This window comes from Lutra lutra, chromosome 2, assembly GCF_902655055.1.
Source record: "Lutra lutra chromosome 2, mLutLut1.2, whole genome shotgun sequence".
NCBI classification, from domain to species: domain Eukaryota; kingdom Metazoa; phylum Chordata; class Mammalia; order Carnivora; family Mustelidae; genus Lutra; species Lutra lutra.
This window is the reverse complement of record NC_062279.1, coordinates 52326057-52343313: the sequence shown is the minus strand read 5'-3', so window position 1 is coordinate 52343313 and position 17257 is coordinate 52326057. Positions and strand designations below refer to the sequence as shown.

The window sequence follows — 17257 nt, the reverse complement described above, 5'->3', positions numbered from 1 at the left end:
GACAGACTCTTATTAAATATTGACTTGTTTCATTTACATTTTGCTTGCAAGTTACATAACGATTTCTTATTCATTATAACATTTCATCATCATGAAGAAGGGGTTAAAGATTCCCTTAGTTTCAAATGGGAGAAAAGAGCCACAGCTGGGGCAACAACAGAATTTTTATTTTTATTTTTTAAAGATTTTATTTATTTGACAAACAGATCACAAGTAGGCAGAGAGGCAGGCAGAGAGAGAGGAAGGGAAGCAGGCTCCCCGCTGAGCAGAAAGCCGGATGCAGGGCTTGATCCCAGGACCCTGGGATCATGACCTGAGCTGAAGGCAGAGACTTTAACCCACTGAGCCACCCAGGTGCCCCAACAACAGAATTTTTAGACAACTAAACAGACATATTTTTTTTCCTAGCTATTTGTACCTTTTGTTCTAAAGTAAAGCCTTGCCTGTGCTGGTACTCAACAAACATTCGTTGAATTAAATTTAGAGAGAGCACTGAGTCCTCAGAGAGAGCGGCCAACCTACTGACACTGCCTGAAACATTTTTCTTAGTTCAGGAAGAAGAGAAACATAAAAGGTGATATGAAGGAAGATCGGGGATTTTGCTGTTCTAACGTTTCTTTTTACCTCGACAAGAAGGATCCTCTGACTTCCTCAAGTCACCCAATGTTTTAACTTCATTTTTGGAGGCAGTTTACTCAGGATTGATAAAAATAGGGGAGAACTTAAGAAGAAATGGAAGGAGAATAATTTCCGAATGAGCCTTACTAATATCTTCGCATCTGGCCAGTGGCTTGGCTGGGTAGCGGATAGCACAGAGGGTGGCAATCATTCATCAACATCTTTAGAAGCTTCTACCGAAGCTGCGGCTCATTTTTTCCTGTAGACTTTCTCCCTAGCCATTTTAAACCATCACTGCCTCGACCCCACATGCGGTTTTCTGGCAGCCCACTGATGTCTGAGGAATGTAGAAACAAGGTCGTTAGCTCTCCCCACCATTAAGGCTTTCCTGTCATTCACCATGAAAGAACCTCCACTCCATGTCCTTTCTCAAGCGAAGGCATTTATTATCCAGATGAATTACCCTAGAGATTGTTTTATTTTAAACATTTCAGTGACTCTGCATAGTTATTTAATACTAGTTTGAACTCCCATTCTTTATAAACCCTTGTCTTCCAATGGAAAGTAGTTTTCGTGAATGTGTGTGTGCCTGTATGTGTCTGACCCTCGTCATTTGCTAGCGGGTAGATATTAATGAGAAGTGGCTCCTTGCTTCTAGCACAGCATTTCTTTTGTGAGATTATTTCTTTGACATCTCAGTCACTCCGACACTTCCCTGCTGCTTCCTCCAGGATGTTAAAAAAAATTATCTCTAGGAAAATAAAGCATGACTGTTTCTCTTCCTCTCTCTTAACCTCAACCCCCTGCCACTTCCTCACCCCCTTTAATCCCTTCCTTACTAGGACTGGGGAGAACTGGCTAGCACTTCAGTTTCCTTGGCTCTCCACTAGCTTCAAAAGGAATCGAAAGTCCCAGTGGTAGAAGTTTATCTTTTCGATTTGAGATGCGCTGTCTAGATTTTGGCTCTAAAAGGAGTTTTTGCATCTTCTGCAATTTTTCCTCCATAAAATCTGAACACAGGTGGCTTGGAGTTTTGACACATGACTATAAATTCGGTAATAAACAATGTACTGGGTGATAGAAATTTGAATAGCAAATACCAGTAAAGCAAAACACCTTTTCCCATCTGTTCATTCACACACCTCTAGTGCATGCACACACATACACACACACACAGGAAAATGTTTGGGGAGAAAAAGTGATTTGGAAGATTTACTGTGTGTGCCATTAGGGGTTAAAATGTAAATAAGCTGAAAAAAAAAAAGAAAAATATTTTCCATTAACTTTTATTTTTGTAGGTGACACAGGTATCTCAGTTGGTTAAGAGTCTGCCTTTGGCTCAGGTCATGATCCCAGAGTCCTAGGATCAAGACCCACATCAGGCTCCCTGCTCAGTAGGGAGTTTGCTTTCCCTCTCCCTCGGCCCCTCTCCCCCACTCGTGTTTTCTCTCTCTCCCTCTCTTTCTCAAATATATAAATAAAATCTTAAAAAAAATTGTTATTTTGCAAACAGAGGATGAGAGAGAAATAACCTTTAAAAAGATCTTAGTATTTATTTTCAATGAAAAGAAGATTATAAATCCAGGGCAACCACAATTCCAACAGGTGGAAGTACTGAGGTTTTCTTTACCATTTGCAACTCTTTCTAATGAAGTTGCCACACTGAGTTGAACACAGTGAGATACTGTTGCACTTAAAAGACTTTTAATTAAACTTGCAGAATTTTTCAAAGATGAAAGGAACCATAGTTCAGTCATATCTGCACAATGGTTTTGAAATGAGCTTGGCCAGGTATTTGCCACCAAAAAGTAATGTTCTTTTCATAAGACAGAACTGGAGAAAAAGCATGGTCTAGGCCAGGCAGACCGATATAATGAAAAACAGTGTTAAGTCTAAATTATTTAACCATGCTATGCTGTCTTTTTTTTTTTTCAATACTGTTCTATAGTAGCATGAAGTTTACTAGCAGTTCAGAGGAAGGAACAATAATGATTAAATTATTAATGTGATGCTCATTGCCAGACACTTAATGGTAGGGGTCTTGACCTAGTCATTATACTTTAGTTGAGAAATGTAAGTGATTGAAAATATTTTTACTATGATACCACAATACTGCCTATTCAGAGTCTTCCAGTTGTGTGATCCTGATTTAAAGAGCTTTAAATGAAGTATAAATATTTATTGAACTGAGTTAGACTCGTTTGGATTCTGAGTGAGTTGGTTTTATCATTTCTGAGAGATGGCTTTCAAATACAATAACGGTTTCCAAATATGTTAGAGATTAACAAACCTATCTTTAAAAAAGTATTTTCACACTGGTGAGACTATTGACCTAAGCCAAAGTGTGGATCCCAGACCATCAAGATCAGCATCCTCTGGAAATTAAGTATAAATGCTATTCTTGGGTCCCATCCCAGATTGAATGAATAAGAAATTTGGGGGCTGTGGCCTTGAAATCTGTGTTTTAACAATCCCTCCAGGTGATACGGTTTAGTAAGCACTGGCCTAATAAAAGCCAGAGGAATTTGGAGTAAAGTGCTCTTGGATATGTTCCTGTCAATGCAAGTTTAGCAGCAGATCCCACTGGCTGTCCTCTCAGGCTCCCTCAGCCCATGCATGTGAGCAAGACAACCATGTCAGAGACTTAACTGGGGTTTACTAGTGGTAAGACACTGAGATCTGGGGCACAAAGCAATTCATTGTCTTTTCAATTGTAGAATTATCTGTATCTCGCTGACTTACCCAGAAGTTCTGCATTAGTACCCGTAGAAGAGAGAAAATGCTACAGAGAGAACTCACCTTAGTGCACTTAGAGAGTCTCAAATGGCTAAGGGGTGTACCTGGACAGAACTCTTCAGAAGTAAGAATGTTGAAAGAAGGTCAATTTGGAGACTTACAGAAAAATAAATGCAAAATCTTTGCTTGGTGACTGTCCCCCTCCCCCACACCCCAGGGCTGAGCCCATTGACAATCACAAAATGCAAGTATTTGCTTTAGGATTTTCTTCCAGAACTATGCAAATAGCTTTAGTTGATCACTTCTTCAAAGTGCCCTGAAAATCTCATTAAGAGGAGCTAATCCTAAATTCAGTTTGGTGTTCTTGCTTTAATCAGCTTGTGGAAAAACCAACAAAAAACACACAGGTACAGAGATAAGCAAACATAATTAAGGGGTTAAAAATGGAGGCCCCAAGGAATGATTGTTCACAGCGAATTTGAAGTAACTCAATACATTTCATATTTGGTTTTGCTGTGGACCAGTGACCCTATAGTGAGGTATGAATTTCCATGGAGAGTGGAAGGAGCTGAGGCCTGAGCATCAGAAAGCCTGACGGAATTCCAGTCCTGGCTCTGCTGTTAACTTGTCACAAGTTAATAATAATTACAAATATGGAGAGCGGCCACTATCAACCGCTGATACCTAGCGAGCCCCTTGACTTTGAGTCCTTCGGTTTCTTCGTAAGGGTGGTAATGTTTTCTACCTCTGAGATAGGGTGGAATGAGTTAAATGTAAAGTCATTTTGAAAAACAAAACCAATAATGCAAATAGAATGTGTCTATCTATCTACCTACCTCCATACCTACCTACCTTATCTATTTCTATCCTGGACCATAATACTAGGTATTAATAATGGCTCATGGTGAGCATCTACTGCTTTTAGCTTGAAAAAGTCGAAAATGACTTAGTTGATTTTAAATATATATTTTTTTAAATCATGAAAAGAACATTTAAATTAGAATCCTCTTAATTCAGCAAAAAGATTTAGGTGGGTGTAAGAACTCTTAACTGAAAAGCTTCCGTTTACACAACCTGGAATGAACCGATTGCATGTGAATGCAATAGGCAATCAACAAACATAACTGGGTTTTATTTGGTCCTGAAGAGAAAGAGTGAGACCGGTTGGTCTCTTCCGGTCTATGAGCATTAATAAATACAGGACATTTTAACTTTCCCAGAGGAACTATGAAGTAAACAGAAGCAAAGGTGCAGAGAGGCGGACTGTGGCAGCCCAGGGAAGCTATTGTGTGGTGAGCTGGAGGGGGCAGCCCCAGGCAGGAGGGGCAGAAGGAATGCTCCCAGGTTTCTCTGAAGTGAATTATCAAACATGGGTCTGAGGTGTTGTCTGCTGAGAAGCCACAGTACCAGACGCACTAGCCTGGCGCGTCAAGTGAAGAGAGAGCGCCTGTGAATAAAAGCTTCAGGCCAATGTCAAGTCTACCAAATAGAGTTGCAAACAGCTCCCAGTTCGCAAGCAGAGACCACAGACATAAATCAAAGAGCAATCTTCCAACATCGGCTGTGTGGGCAGGACTGGCCACTTGTCACGCTCCGGTGCTCTCCGCCACAGTTTCGCACAGAGAGAGTAATTACCGTTGGTGGTGTCATCTGAGAGTTACGACGGACGGCGGGGCGGAGCTTGCCCATGAGGTGAATGGCGAGGATTACTCACACCTACGGTAGGGACACAGTTTACCCCTGACCACTTGTATTTATTCTCTGGATCGAGGACGGCCAAAAATATTTTCCCTTCGAGGTGTTCCTTCTCAGGATTTATACGACATGCCTTATTTCCTGATCTCCAGCTCCTGTTTAGGAAGGTGTATCGCAGACTCCTATTTCTGCCAGGGGGAGAAGTCTGAAGAGACTTTACGAAGGAGGTTCCCGGGGATAAATCAATGTTTGCAAGAATCACATGTTATTAGGATGGTTCTGAATTCTAACTAATGTAATCTGGAAGGATTTGAAGGAATGGGGGTGGGGTGGGGCTTGGGATTTTCCACTCCTGGTGAAGATTGGGTAACACTAAAGACGGGAATCAAAAGCAGTTGGTGACACACCGTGCCATCAGCTCCGTTCTGATCTTTACATATGTCAAATCCTGGGCCAGGAATGTTGCACCGTGGTGAGCGTGGCTTTCCTCCCGTGACTGGACAGCTGGCTTCATAAATGAAGTGCCATTGGCTCTTTTGATGTGTCCGACATGGACTTTACCCGTTCCAATAAAGGATTCCTTTTTACTATTTCCTTATTTATGAAAGAATTGAAATAGAAGCTTTCCATGCGAGGGCAAGAATCATAAAAGAGACATTTATATGCCATTTACGTATTTCGGGCTTTTTAGAAAAAACATGTAATTGCCCTTAAAGGGAATGGGGTTGAGCGTTGTCATTGGTTTTACGTTTTGCAAGAATGTGAACAGATGGACCTAAGTCTCTCTTTCATTGATGGTAAATCCAGCTCATTATATGTTATGCATCTCTTTATAAAGTTCTATATTACCAAATCACAAAATAATTCCGGAACTAACATTATTCACTGAGGCCTCTTACAGAATGAATGCATTTAAAAAGTCCTGTGTCATGATCCCAGGACCCTGGGATCGAGCCCCACGTCCGTTTGTCCGGGCTCTCTGCTCAGTGGGGAGCCTGCTTCCTCCTCTCTCTGCCTGCCTCTCTACCTACTGGTCATTTCTGTCTGTCAAATAAATAAATAAATCTTTAAAAAGTCCTGTGATCATAGTAATATTTTTAACTCAATAGCAGTAGACATAGAAGCTAATCTATTGTTATTACCATGACATTAATTCAGCTTGGAACTAAGTCTAAATCCCATCATTAGTTCACAATTGTTTTTCAGCATAACATTTCCTCAGTACATACATAAGGGTATTAAAAAATGATGTGTTAACTTCTGGCAAAACCGTTTCTTATTATGGAGAAGCAGCGATTCCTGAGGCCAGGTTAACTTTCTGCTCTTTTCCTCTCATTCTGATCAAAAAGGTTAAGTCGGGACTATACTGTTTAATGTCTGAATCATGTTATTTCCAGGAAAGAGAATCTTCTTGATAACCATTCACTTCCTCTTTGCCAAACAAATACACGAACATATGTAATTTTCTATTTTTTGCAATAGTAATGGTGGTTTTTCAAGTAAGTGGAGTCCCAACCTTCGGAGGGACTGGGAATGCCTCCTGAAGCATGCTTATTGGCAGTGCTCTGGCTTCTGCTAAGAAGTCGATTCTCTGGGCTTCATTTTAGTCTGTTTGGATGTTCCCCATTTGCACACACTTAATTGCTTGGCAGTTTGAAGTTTTAATGTTGGCTTTAACATCTCAGTCTCTTAATTTTTTTAATTTTATTTTTTTACATTATATCCTTTTGCTCAAAGGTAAGATTAGATATAAGAGATGAGCCCTTCTAAGATCGGGAAACCAATAACTTCATGCGGTCTTCAGGTTTTCTCAGAAAACAGTGCCAAACAGGTTATGGCTAGCTTCCCATGATTCAGGCATGCTGACATATTGCAAATCTGGGCTTTCCAGGTTGCAGAAACCAGGGGTGGCTTTTAGGTGGAACTGTAAATAGCAGCCAACTGTTTAATGACATAATGTGAATTTTTACAGGTTTCTCTAATTCTACAACCAGATAGCTTTCTGAGCACTTGAGATAAATCTTCACTCACTCTCTGGAATTGTTAAACACATAGGTTAATTTCGCACTATTGGTTTTCTCTACTCTGCATCTCTCACGCTTCAAGATCTCTTGACCTACACACAAAAAAAAAAGTCTCTGTGACTGTCATTGTGAAAAGAGTAGCTCTTCAAAAAGTGCTTGAAAAATCAGGAAAGATAACAGAGTAACTCTTCCCCAACTATTAGCAGGGCGGTTTAATTGGGCATTTTGATTCAATTTTAAGGGAGAGGAGAACAAAATCATGAACATTTACAAGAAGAGGTTTCATATATTAAAGTTTCTGAACATGAATGCTACTCTCAGAAGCATCCCCGGGGAGGCACAATATTCTCATCTCGTGACTGAAAATGTCAAGTTACACCTGAGTCAGAATCAGAAACACTTTGGGTAACAGAGCGAGCAAGAGGAGATGTGCTGCTCAGAAGGGCCATCTGCCTCACCAGCAATCAGGACCCCCCCTCTTTCGTTATTCTTTTGTTATTCATTTGGAAAAACAAAGGGATTGCATTCTAAGAGTCTTCCCAGTTCTAATATCTAATGCTTCTCTATCCAGGACAACAGATACATGCTGATTAACAGAAAAACTAAGCTAAACTGAAACAACAAAAGCAAAATAAAAACTTTTTCTATCTGAAAAACCTTGAAAAATGTATAACACACATAACCCTTTCGTTTAAAGACCCATCCAGATTCCTGTATATTCTTCTCCCACCCCTGTAATTATTGAAATTTTTTTTAAAAAAAGGTCTTTTAAGGATTAAATGTTCCATTTAGTCTTGTAATCATTCCTCTCGTCACCCCTAAAGTATTATCTCATTAACAGAGAATGATGTCAGAAGCAGTTTATTAATGGAAATTCTTTCTGTGAGCTTCCAAGTAAAACAAAAACATCATTAATATCAGCAATATAAAACAAACAAATTTAAAAACCCCGAAACAAAACAAATGAAACCGCGTGTCTGTCCCCAGCACCGATCACACAGAATTGAAGCCAACCAAACCGTTTTCGCATATCACTTGGAGTGTAGATTTATTTGGATTTCAGGATCTCCTAAACAAATTACATCAACCTCACTCCATTTCCTTCCTTAATAAAAAGTATGACTGGACGAACATCAGACTTTTAAAATTCTAAAAGTAATAGAAAAGTAAAAATCGATTTCCTAGGGAAATCCCTCTCCTCGACCTTAAATGGTGTTGCTGCTTCTGTGAAATCTTTCTCTTTGGAGTAACTTGGTAGCATAGTTTCTGTTTCGTTTTTGAACTGGATTCATCCAAGGGCACTGAATTAGAACTTCAGCTGATGTACGGAGCACGAGCCTTGATGAACGAGAAGTTACCTCTGCTCTAAAAGGAAATGGGAATGAGAGAATGCAAACACTGGAAGTTTGTTTCCTTATGTAACTTGAGTTGTGACATCACAGGAAAACAGAACGGTATGAGCACTCTAAAATCATCTGCAGCACTTTTAAGGGTTAAACCTGCTTAACCCGTTCTTAGTCGGAGAATGGCACCAGAGAGGACAGCTCACCCCTTAAGCATGGCTAGTTCTAAACCTGTGGTTTCCTTGGGTTGTTGGAGCAGTCATGCACTCTATTTTCGCCCCCCTCCCACCCAGTTAATAGGATCCATTCATAGCTACTCACTACTGCAGGATTTGACCTGAGAAATGCTAGGATTTATTAACTCAGCAGTTGTTTGGAAAAGTCCTTAAATAATCTTTGCCCTTGGCCAGCAAGGGCACTGCTAGTCTCAAGTTCTCAGACGCAGCTGGTGAGGTTCTCGGCCAAGTTCTTCAGAGGCAGGAATTTCTGCAGGACAACCTACTTTGACGTGGCATTTACAAATCTTGAAACCAGGCTTCCTGGATCTAGGAAATGTTATTCCTGACTCCTTCGACCCAGATGCTGGCTGAAATTCAGTTTTTATAATCTGTAGGTAATCACTCATTTTTCCCTCCTTCCTTTTTCCTAGGAGCTGGCGTGGTGGTTAAATTTTTCTAAAACAGTCATATTAATATGTTCAAAAATCCACTGCTGAGTCTCAGATAGAGGGTCACATCTGGCCATGAAAATCTTCTTCTCTGCGGGGTTGCAGTCCATGCAGCTGTTGCTCACAGAATGGAATAATGTTCTGTCCTGGAGGGATCAGAAAGAAAAGAAAGGCCTGACATAATATATAAGCGGTTAGAACCCAAAATATACAGAGGAAGTAAAATGTCCCTGTTTATATTTCAGTATTTACCCAGAGTGTGAAAAGGAGACCATCTCCCAAATCAAACAATAGCAGTTTGGATAACCACGTGGAGAACAGTGTCCCAGGCCTGTAGGCTGATATAGAAACTCCAAGCAGGCTCAATCGGGAACAAAGAATTCATTCCTTCACCGCTGTTTTAAAAAAGCAATCCATGCACTTCCTACTCTGTAGTTAGCATTTTGCTACATGCTTGGGTTTTAAAGATACTACCTGTATAGGAGGTTGCTGACCAACTAGCTAATAATGTAGCTATCTGGGGAGAGGCACATTTACAAAGATGGTAATTCTGTCCATAGCAAACAGCAACAGGTGGGTCTGCATGCAACACACACACACACACACACACACACACACACACACACACACACATTCACACACAGGAACCCACCCATGCCTTTCACAGCCTGGATTAACTGGCATTCACTGAGTCTGACCCGACTAGATTAGAAGAAGAAGAGTTGTAATTTTCCCTTCCCTTGTATGGAGCCTCTAATGGGACAAAGAAGTACAAGAAGAAACAGGAACCAAATGAGCTAGGTGCTCAGTTGCCCTCTTCAGAACTTATACGGACAGAGATTGCTGGTGCACAGGCCCTATCTCCATGTACAAACTCAAATTTCTTAGCTCTGAAGCTTCAGCATCTTCTCCAACCTCCCTTTTGGCCATTACAGCTCTTCTGTGGTGCAACTCTCATTGTTTCCTGTAAAAGGGAGGAGGCAGCATTCACTTAAAAAAAAAAAAAAAAAAAAAAGAGTACCTAAGTATGCGATAAAACGAACAGCTCTTTGAAAGGTACTATCAGGGCAGAAAGCTTACGTGGCGGTGAGCGAGCTCACTATCTGGCTCGAACACACCCCCCCCTTTTTTTTTTTTTTAAAGGAATCTCTGTCCAGCATGGGTTTCAGACTCATGACCCCAGGATCAAAAGTCAGACACTCTTCCAACTGAGCCAACCAAGGGGCCCCAACGCATACCTCTTCTTATTGTTTAAGTAGAGAAAAGGAAGTTAATGTAAAGAGAAAAAAAAAAAATCTTTCCTTAACTGGTAACAAAGCCTTTTGTTTCTTACAGCGTCTACGCAAAAAAATTGCCAAGAGCACGTGAAAAGCATTCTCAAATCATTGTTTGAATTTCGGGGCCAAATACTGTTTTTTAGGAAATGTTCAGAGGTTCTGATTATTTTCTTTAATTGAGGAATACTTGATTCACAATGCTTTTAGAATGACAGAGTTTCTCAGGCAGCCAGTGTAAATATTTCTGGGTTGTTCTGGATGTTAGGACTCCATCAACCAATATTTAATGTCCTTTTAGGATCCGGATGTTTGCACAGTTACGCAGTGGGTGAAGGAAGAATAAGGAAGGAGAAAGGCAGTGCCTGCAATTTAGTGCTTGTTTCTGTTTAGTGTAAACAGAGAGCTCTGCCTCATACAAAGGCTCTCTTTTCTCTTTTGTTTTCTTAAATTTCCTGGGTTGATTGCGGATTTTCCTTTCTTTCCTCAAAGAAGTGTCCTTCCTCTTTTCTTCACCTGGGGCTTTGCGACCTTGGCTGCTGTTCGACCCCAGGGGAAGCTCTGAGGAACTCCCTCCTATTCTTGGTGGGGCCAGCAGAGTCCAGAAGAGAGGCTAGCCTACTCTGCCCCTCACCCCACTCACCCTTCCCTCTCAGATGAAACTCACACATAGAGACCCCTCTTCACAGCTGTGCGGGTCGCTTGGGCTGCAGTCTCTTTTGTGTCCACCCTCTTGCTTCCCAGCGTCTTTCATGCTCAGTCCTCTGCCCCTAACTTCTATCCATTTAGCTACATGGTATATTTAAATCAGCTTTTCAAAGAGCCTTCCTAAGCCATTTGATTCCTGAAAATTCTATGTGACCTACTAAATGCTAATTCACTTTGTTCCACCTAGGTCTCCTTTTTTCCCCTACTTCTCTGTATTTCCTTCTATTCTTTCCCTTTGTCAGTAGCTCAAGTGGGGACCTTTGTATGCTTGCAGTTTCTCCCCTATAGCTTTCTATGAAAGCTAAAAAAAAAAAAAAAAAAAAAGAGACAGAGAGAGAGTGAGAGAGAGAGAGAGAAGAAAGGAGTAGAATGTGTTTCTGTTCTCTTCCCTTCATGAGCTTGTACGGGTGCAAAAGCCAAACCGGATTTTCTGAACATTATCTGCAGAGTTATAAGGTGATCGTATTTCCCCTAGCCCCAAGTTGGGACACAGGCTCTGACAAATACAGGCGTATGCAAGAGGACAAGCAGACAGGACACGCAAATTCAGCACTGCCCTGAAAAATCCAGAATATGTTTTCTGTTATTGTACTTGGTGCTCTCATAGAAGCTGAAAGTTAAATTCCCTTAATCTGTCGACGGCTGAGAAGATTCACCAGTAAAATGAGAGGGTGGTTAGGATTAATCTGTAAGGCCTCTCCTGGCCATAAAATTGAACGAACTTTTTATTCCAAAGTTCAGGGCTGACTGACAGAGACAAATGACAGGGCATCCAACTAGAGACTACTGACAATACTCAGATTGACAGATTGATCATTCTTTGGTTATAGACTGAGCTCTGTTCACCCTTGTCCTTGCGGGTGTCCACCAGGTCCTACAGGTGAAGCTTCTGGAGGCCCTGTCAGCCTCCCCGGAGCATGCATTCTCCACTTTTCACCTTGAGGGCCACGTTTGTTGCTATCTTTGTAACTTTCTACTCAGCGAAGCTTTTGGATTACTAAGTGTCTTTACTGATGGCTTTCCTGGCTGGAATTAAGTCAGTGGACCGAGCAATCATTCGTCAGTACGGTCTCTCGTTCTAAGACAGCCCTTTGTTCCCCTGCCCTCCATCTTATGACAAGAGTTGGCTATAACAGAATCGAATACAGGTCCCCCCCCCCCCCACCCTGCTTTGGAATAGGCTTCTGGGAGCTTTGGCAAGCCTGCTGTTCCATAACAGTCCCCCTTAAAGGGCCCTTTTGACTGGACTATTCCCTGTTCAGTCCTGAGAGGAAAGCAGATCACGTGCCCTGGTTGTTCATAGTATAATACGGCAAACTGTACCTCTCTCGTCTCCTCTCCTCTCCCACCTTCCCTGCCTGCTTCCTTCCTTGCCATTCCTGTTTTGGTTTTGCCTCAGAAAATGAGAAATTCTTGAGCAGGAAATGGAAAAGTTCAGATCCAGGGATGGGGAACTGACCTTCCAAATCCAATCAGGTCAGACTCAATGCCCAGTTCTGGCCAGTCCAGACTGTGAAAGGCATGGGTGGGACTTTTCAGGGACCCCATTGTAAGGGACACCTTCCTGAAACCAGCCAGCTATTTGATTGGCATCTCTGTGACACTCATCGCCTGACACGAAATTCGATTAGATTCCATATTTCTCCAGGGTCTGAGCTTTGAAGGCCTGGGTGTGTTGTAGAAAGCATTCCAAACCGTGTGCAAGGTAATAAAAGAATAAACCACCAGAGATGCAAAGACAATACAGTAAGTGTGTGAGTTCACAATGTGTAGAAAGAGGAGTCTGAGAATAGAACCGGCACACGGTGGGAGGGAAGGCAGCCTGTGCTGGGTCAGGGGCTGGGATTTTGTTCTGCACAGGCTTTGGATCAAATTCCAGTCATGCCACGTCCTTGCTGTGTGACCTTGGGCAGTATTTAATTCTCTGAACTCCAACTTCTTCATCCGTAAAATATAGATAATAATCCTGCATGAGTTTGGTGTGAGGATGAAATGAGTTAATACATGTAAAATCGCTGGCACAATGTCCTACATATAATAAGTACTTCCGCTCTGTATCTTCCCTTAATTTATTTTTAGTCAGGGAGCATCCCCAATTCGAAAAATCAGAACGTACAAACCATCTGGTCCGAGACCAGCTATTCAAGACCAAATTGCATTCTCTGAAATTCTGGCAAAATAGAATGTGCAAAAATTAGCTCCTGCCTCAGCCCGTCATCCAAACTGATATACTTCCATTTCAAGCAAAAGGATTTACGGAACAAAGGTGATGTATGGCTCGGGAATTAGTTCTTTTATGTAATTATGGTCAGATTTTATATATGATTCGTATGTTTCAGTCCTTTGCCTGAAATACAACACGATTCAGGTCAGAATTCAATAAATAATACATATTTATTGAATGTCTTTTATTTTCTGGTATGTATTAGAAGAAAGGCCTAGAAAGATAAGCTGAGATGCAGCTCCTGACCCAGGAAGAGGGGGACACCAAGAGGTAAACAAGAACTGTATGAAATAAAAAAGTGCCAACGAGACTGTGGATGAGGGAGAGTAAAATGTGTGAGGGTATTTCAGATGCAGAGAGCGACATGGGGAAAGAGAGACGTGATTGCATTTATGCATTCAATTTATTCAGCAAAAGTTTATTTGGGACTTACTACTTATTAGCCACTGCTTTAGGTAGCTAGGATATTTCAGTGAACTTCACAGGACAATCCCCGCTCTTGCACGACCCTCCTGGAACTTTCATGCTAGAGGCAGGGTAGGGGTGAGGCAGTGGGGCACAGACAATGGGCATAATAGGTTATGCAAATTTAAAGATTTTTATTTATTTATTTGACAGACAGAGATCACAAGTAGGCAGAGAGGCAGGCAGAGACAGAGAGAGGAGGAAGCAGGCTCCCCACTGAGCAGAGAGCCCGATGTGGGGCTCGATCCCAGGACCCTGGGATCATGACCTGAGCTGAAGGCAGAGGCTTTAACCCACTGAGCCACCCAGGCGCCCCAGGTTATGCAAATTTAAATAGGGCAGCAAGGGTACACCTCATTGAGAAGGTGACATATGGGTAGTCTTGAAGAAGGTAAAGGAATTGGCCATGCCACTATCTGGGGAAGAGAGTTCCAGACAGACGGGCTGGTGCAAACAGGAACACCCCCTGAGGGTTTAGAGAGTTAGAGGAATGGCAGGGGAACTGGGTGCGGGAGAGAGTGGGAAGAGATATGTCAGAGGTAATGGGGAGCTAGCTCATGTGCTGGGGACCAGCAAGTCATTTGGTGCAACTGGATCACAATGAGCAAGGTGAATTCCAGACAATGATAGCCAAGACATACCATTCAGGGACTGGGGTGCATTGCCATATATATTTTTTTTTTTTTTTTAGCAATTTTTCCTGCATTTGGGAGGTGGCCACTGAAAGATTTAAAAAAGGGAATCACAGAATCCATATTTTGGGTGGAGGTTGCTAGTGGCAGAGAGGAGGATGGAGTGGGGGTGGGGAGGCATTGGACTCTGGCCAAGAGCATAGAGCGAGGCCACTGCAACCAAACAGATTGAAGCTGGCAAAAGCAAAACCCAAAGCCGTGGGGGTGAGTTGGGGGTGACCCGAGAAGTGATCTGAGAGCTAGCTATTTGAGAAGTCAATGTAGAGAACATTCTGATAAATGGCACGTGGGGATTAACGTGGGGGAAGAAGTGAAGGAAAAGCAGTCTTGAGGCAGGAAATGCAGGGAGAGGAACAGGATCAGGCAGCGGGGGAGGATCGTGATTTCTGTTTCCGGTGTAAGGAGTTGGGGGTAGGGATGAACCATTCAGGGTCAGATGCTCGGTAAGCAGTTGGATATAGACTGGACTGGAGGATAGGACTTGTGTGCATACTGGGGGGAATGGAGTTACTCCCTTCCACTGATATTAATTTCTGGGTAACATATATTGAAAGAGAACGCTGTTATGAGAGAGCTCCTTCCTGTCCAATGCCATTGGTGTCTAATATGGGTATTTCTAGGTTGTTTTTTTTTTTCCCCCTTTCTCTTTTAATGCAGGGCTCAAACTCACAATCCAGGATAAAGACCTGAGCTGAGACCAAGAGTCAGTGGCTTCACCGACTGCACCACCGAGGTGCCCCAAATTACTGCTAGTTTTTAATCCCAGGTTTATTCCTGACAATAATCTCTGATGGTCTCTTCATTTGTCAGTGAGATAGGTGTCTCAGCTGCAGAATGAATGGAGTGGAGTGGAGAAGAGTGGGACGAGATAAGATTTAGAATATCTGCCTTCCCATCTCAGTGTTGTGGAGAACAAGGTTGATCTATGAATGTCCTTTGTGTTCTGGAAGAAAGACAAATTAGGTAGTTTTTTTCCTGCCTATTTTTACTGTTGGCATCTGGGAGAATGCAAATAATAGCTTGATAGGCATAACAGGGACAAAGCAGTCTTACTGTCTCTCTTTTTCCATTTTCTCTTTGACAGGTAGAATTCCTCACAGGAGGAGAAAATTGGTCTTCTTGCATCAGTGGCTAATTTGGCCAATCAGAAATAATGTTTCTTAATGTCCTGATAGAGTCCCTTGGTGTGTGCGCTGAGACAGTGCCAGTCACAGCAGCCCTTCAACCGTGACTCCTTGCTCTCCTCGCTGGCTTTTCTGAGTTACAGGCAAGTGATGTACATGAGTGTATCCTTAATTCTCCTGACAGTAGCCAGAATTATTAAAACATCTAATCTGATTATATCCCTGCTCTTCAAACCAAAGTCTTCGTTGTCCCTTAGCTAAATTCTCAGCATGCCCGGCAAGGTCTTGTATGGTCCTCTCCCTGGCCAGATGTCTGGTCTTAGAGTTGATCATTTTCCCTCACACTTACACCTTCCAACTGGCTTGTCTCTGTTTTTCTAAGAAAACCAAAATCTTGCTACCTCAGGGCCTTTGCACAAGCTGATACTTTATCTGGGGTCTTTTTCTCTGTTACTTCCTTCACTTACCTAACTCCTACTCATTTTTAGATCTCCATTTAGATATTAGCTTGTCAGAGAAGTCTTGCCTACTTCTCTTACTGGGTAGAGCCCAGTGATTTATGTTCTCATATTATCCTGCAACTTAATTTGTTTAATTATTTTTGTCTGTCTCCCCACTAGACTGAAAGCTCTAAGAGTAGAGAAAACGCATCTGCTCCATAGCTTGTTTCCATCTGTCCATAACTCTTTATCTCCCTGAAGTAAACCTTTTGGGAGTCATATGAACATAATAATAATAGCTTCTATTTATCGAGTATGAGTCTATGTGTCTGGCAGTGCTAAGTATTCTATGTAGATTTTCCCATTTTTACCCACGTAAACCACATAAGCAATCTGAAGGGATAGTGAATGTTGACAAATAAGAAGCTGGGTTCATTAGTTTATTTATTCAACAAATATTAATTAAGCATCAATTATATGCCAACCAGTGTTTTAGGTGCCAAATGAAAGAAAAAAAGAAAGCATAGAAAAACCTCTGTTCTTGTGGAATTTACAGTTTAATACCTAGCTATAGCTAAGTAACTAAAATGGTACAAAAATGTACAACATAGAAATACAACTAATTAGCCCATCTTTTCCTATACGTAAACTTTCTTTTTTTTTTAATATTTTATTTATTTATTTGACAGACAGAGATCACAAATAGGCAGAGAGGCAGGCAGAGAGAGAAGAAGGGAAGCAGGCTCCCTGGCGAGCAGAGAGCCCGATGTGGGGCTCCATCCCAGGACCCTGGGATCATGACCTGAGCCGAAGGCAGAGGCTTTAACCCACTGAGCCACCCAGGCACCCCATCTATACGTAAACTTTCTTGAAGAGCTAAGATCAAATCAGAAGATAGTTTGTTGAACACATAGTTTGCAATAATTAACTGAACTCTGAAGTGCTGTATACTAGGTACATTTAAGTTTTATTTAAGCATTACAACAATCCTCTAAGATAGATACTATTATTATTCCCAATTTATGAATGAGGAAACCAAAGTGCTTAGTAAGGAAGTTTTCCAAGATCCCAGAGACAGGATCCAGATGGGAGCCAGAATGCCAACCTTTGATCCCACAGGACCCAGAGCCTCTGTTCTTGACCTCTAAGTTATGCTTTATACTCCTTCTTGGCTGAACCAATCAGCCATCCTATTCCAGTGCTACCCCTGCTCATTAGCAACTATTAATTTAAATGTAAACACTAAC

At 41.8% G+C, this 17257-nt stretch overlaps 1 protein-coding gene across 2 annotated transcripts in view; it reads right to left on the bottom strand.

The window, feature by feature from the left end:
• Nucleotides 1-8028: 8028 nt before the first annotated feature.
• Nucleotides 8029-17257, bottom strand: part of GALNTL6 (polypeptide N-acetylgalactosaminyltransferase like 6) — a 1244643-nt gene continuing 1235414 nt past the window's right edge. For both annotated transcript variants that reach the window (XM_047717401.1, XM_047717402.1), the window contains one exon: nt 8029-9229. In XM_047717401.1, coding sequence (XP_047573357.1) covers nt 9062-9229 — 168 coding nt within the window. In that variant the 3' untranslated portion in view covers nt 8029-9061. The remainder of the gene's footprint in view (nt 9230-17257) is intronic.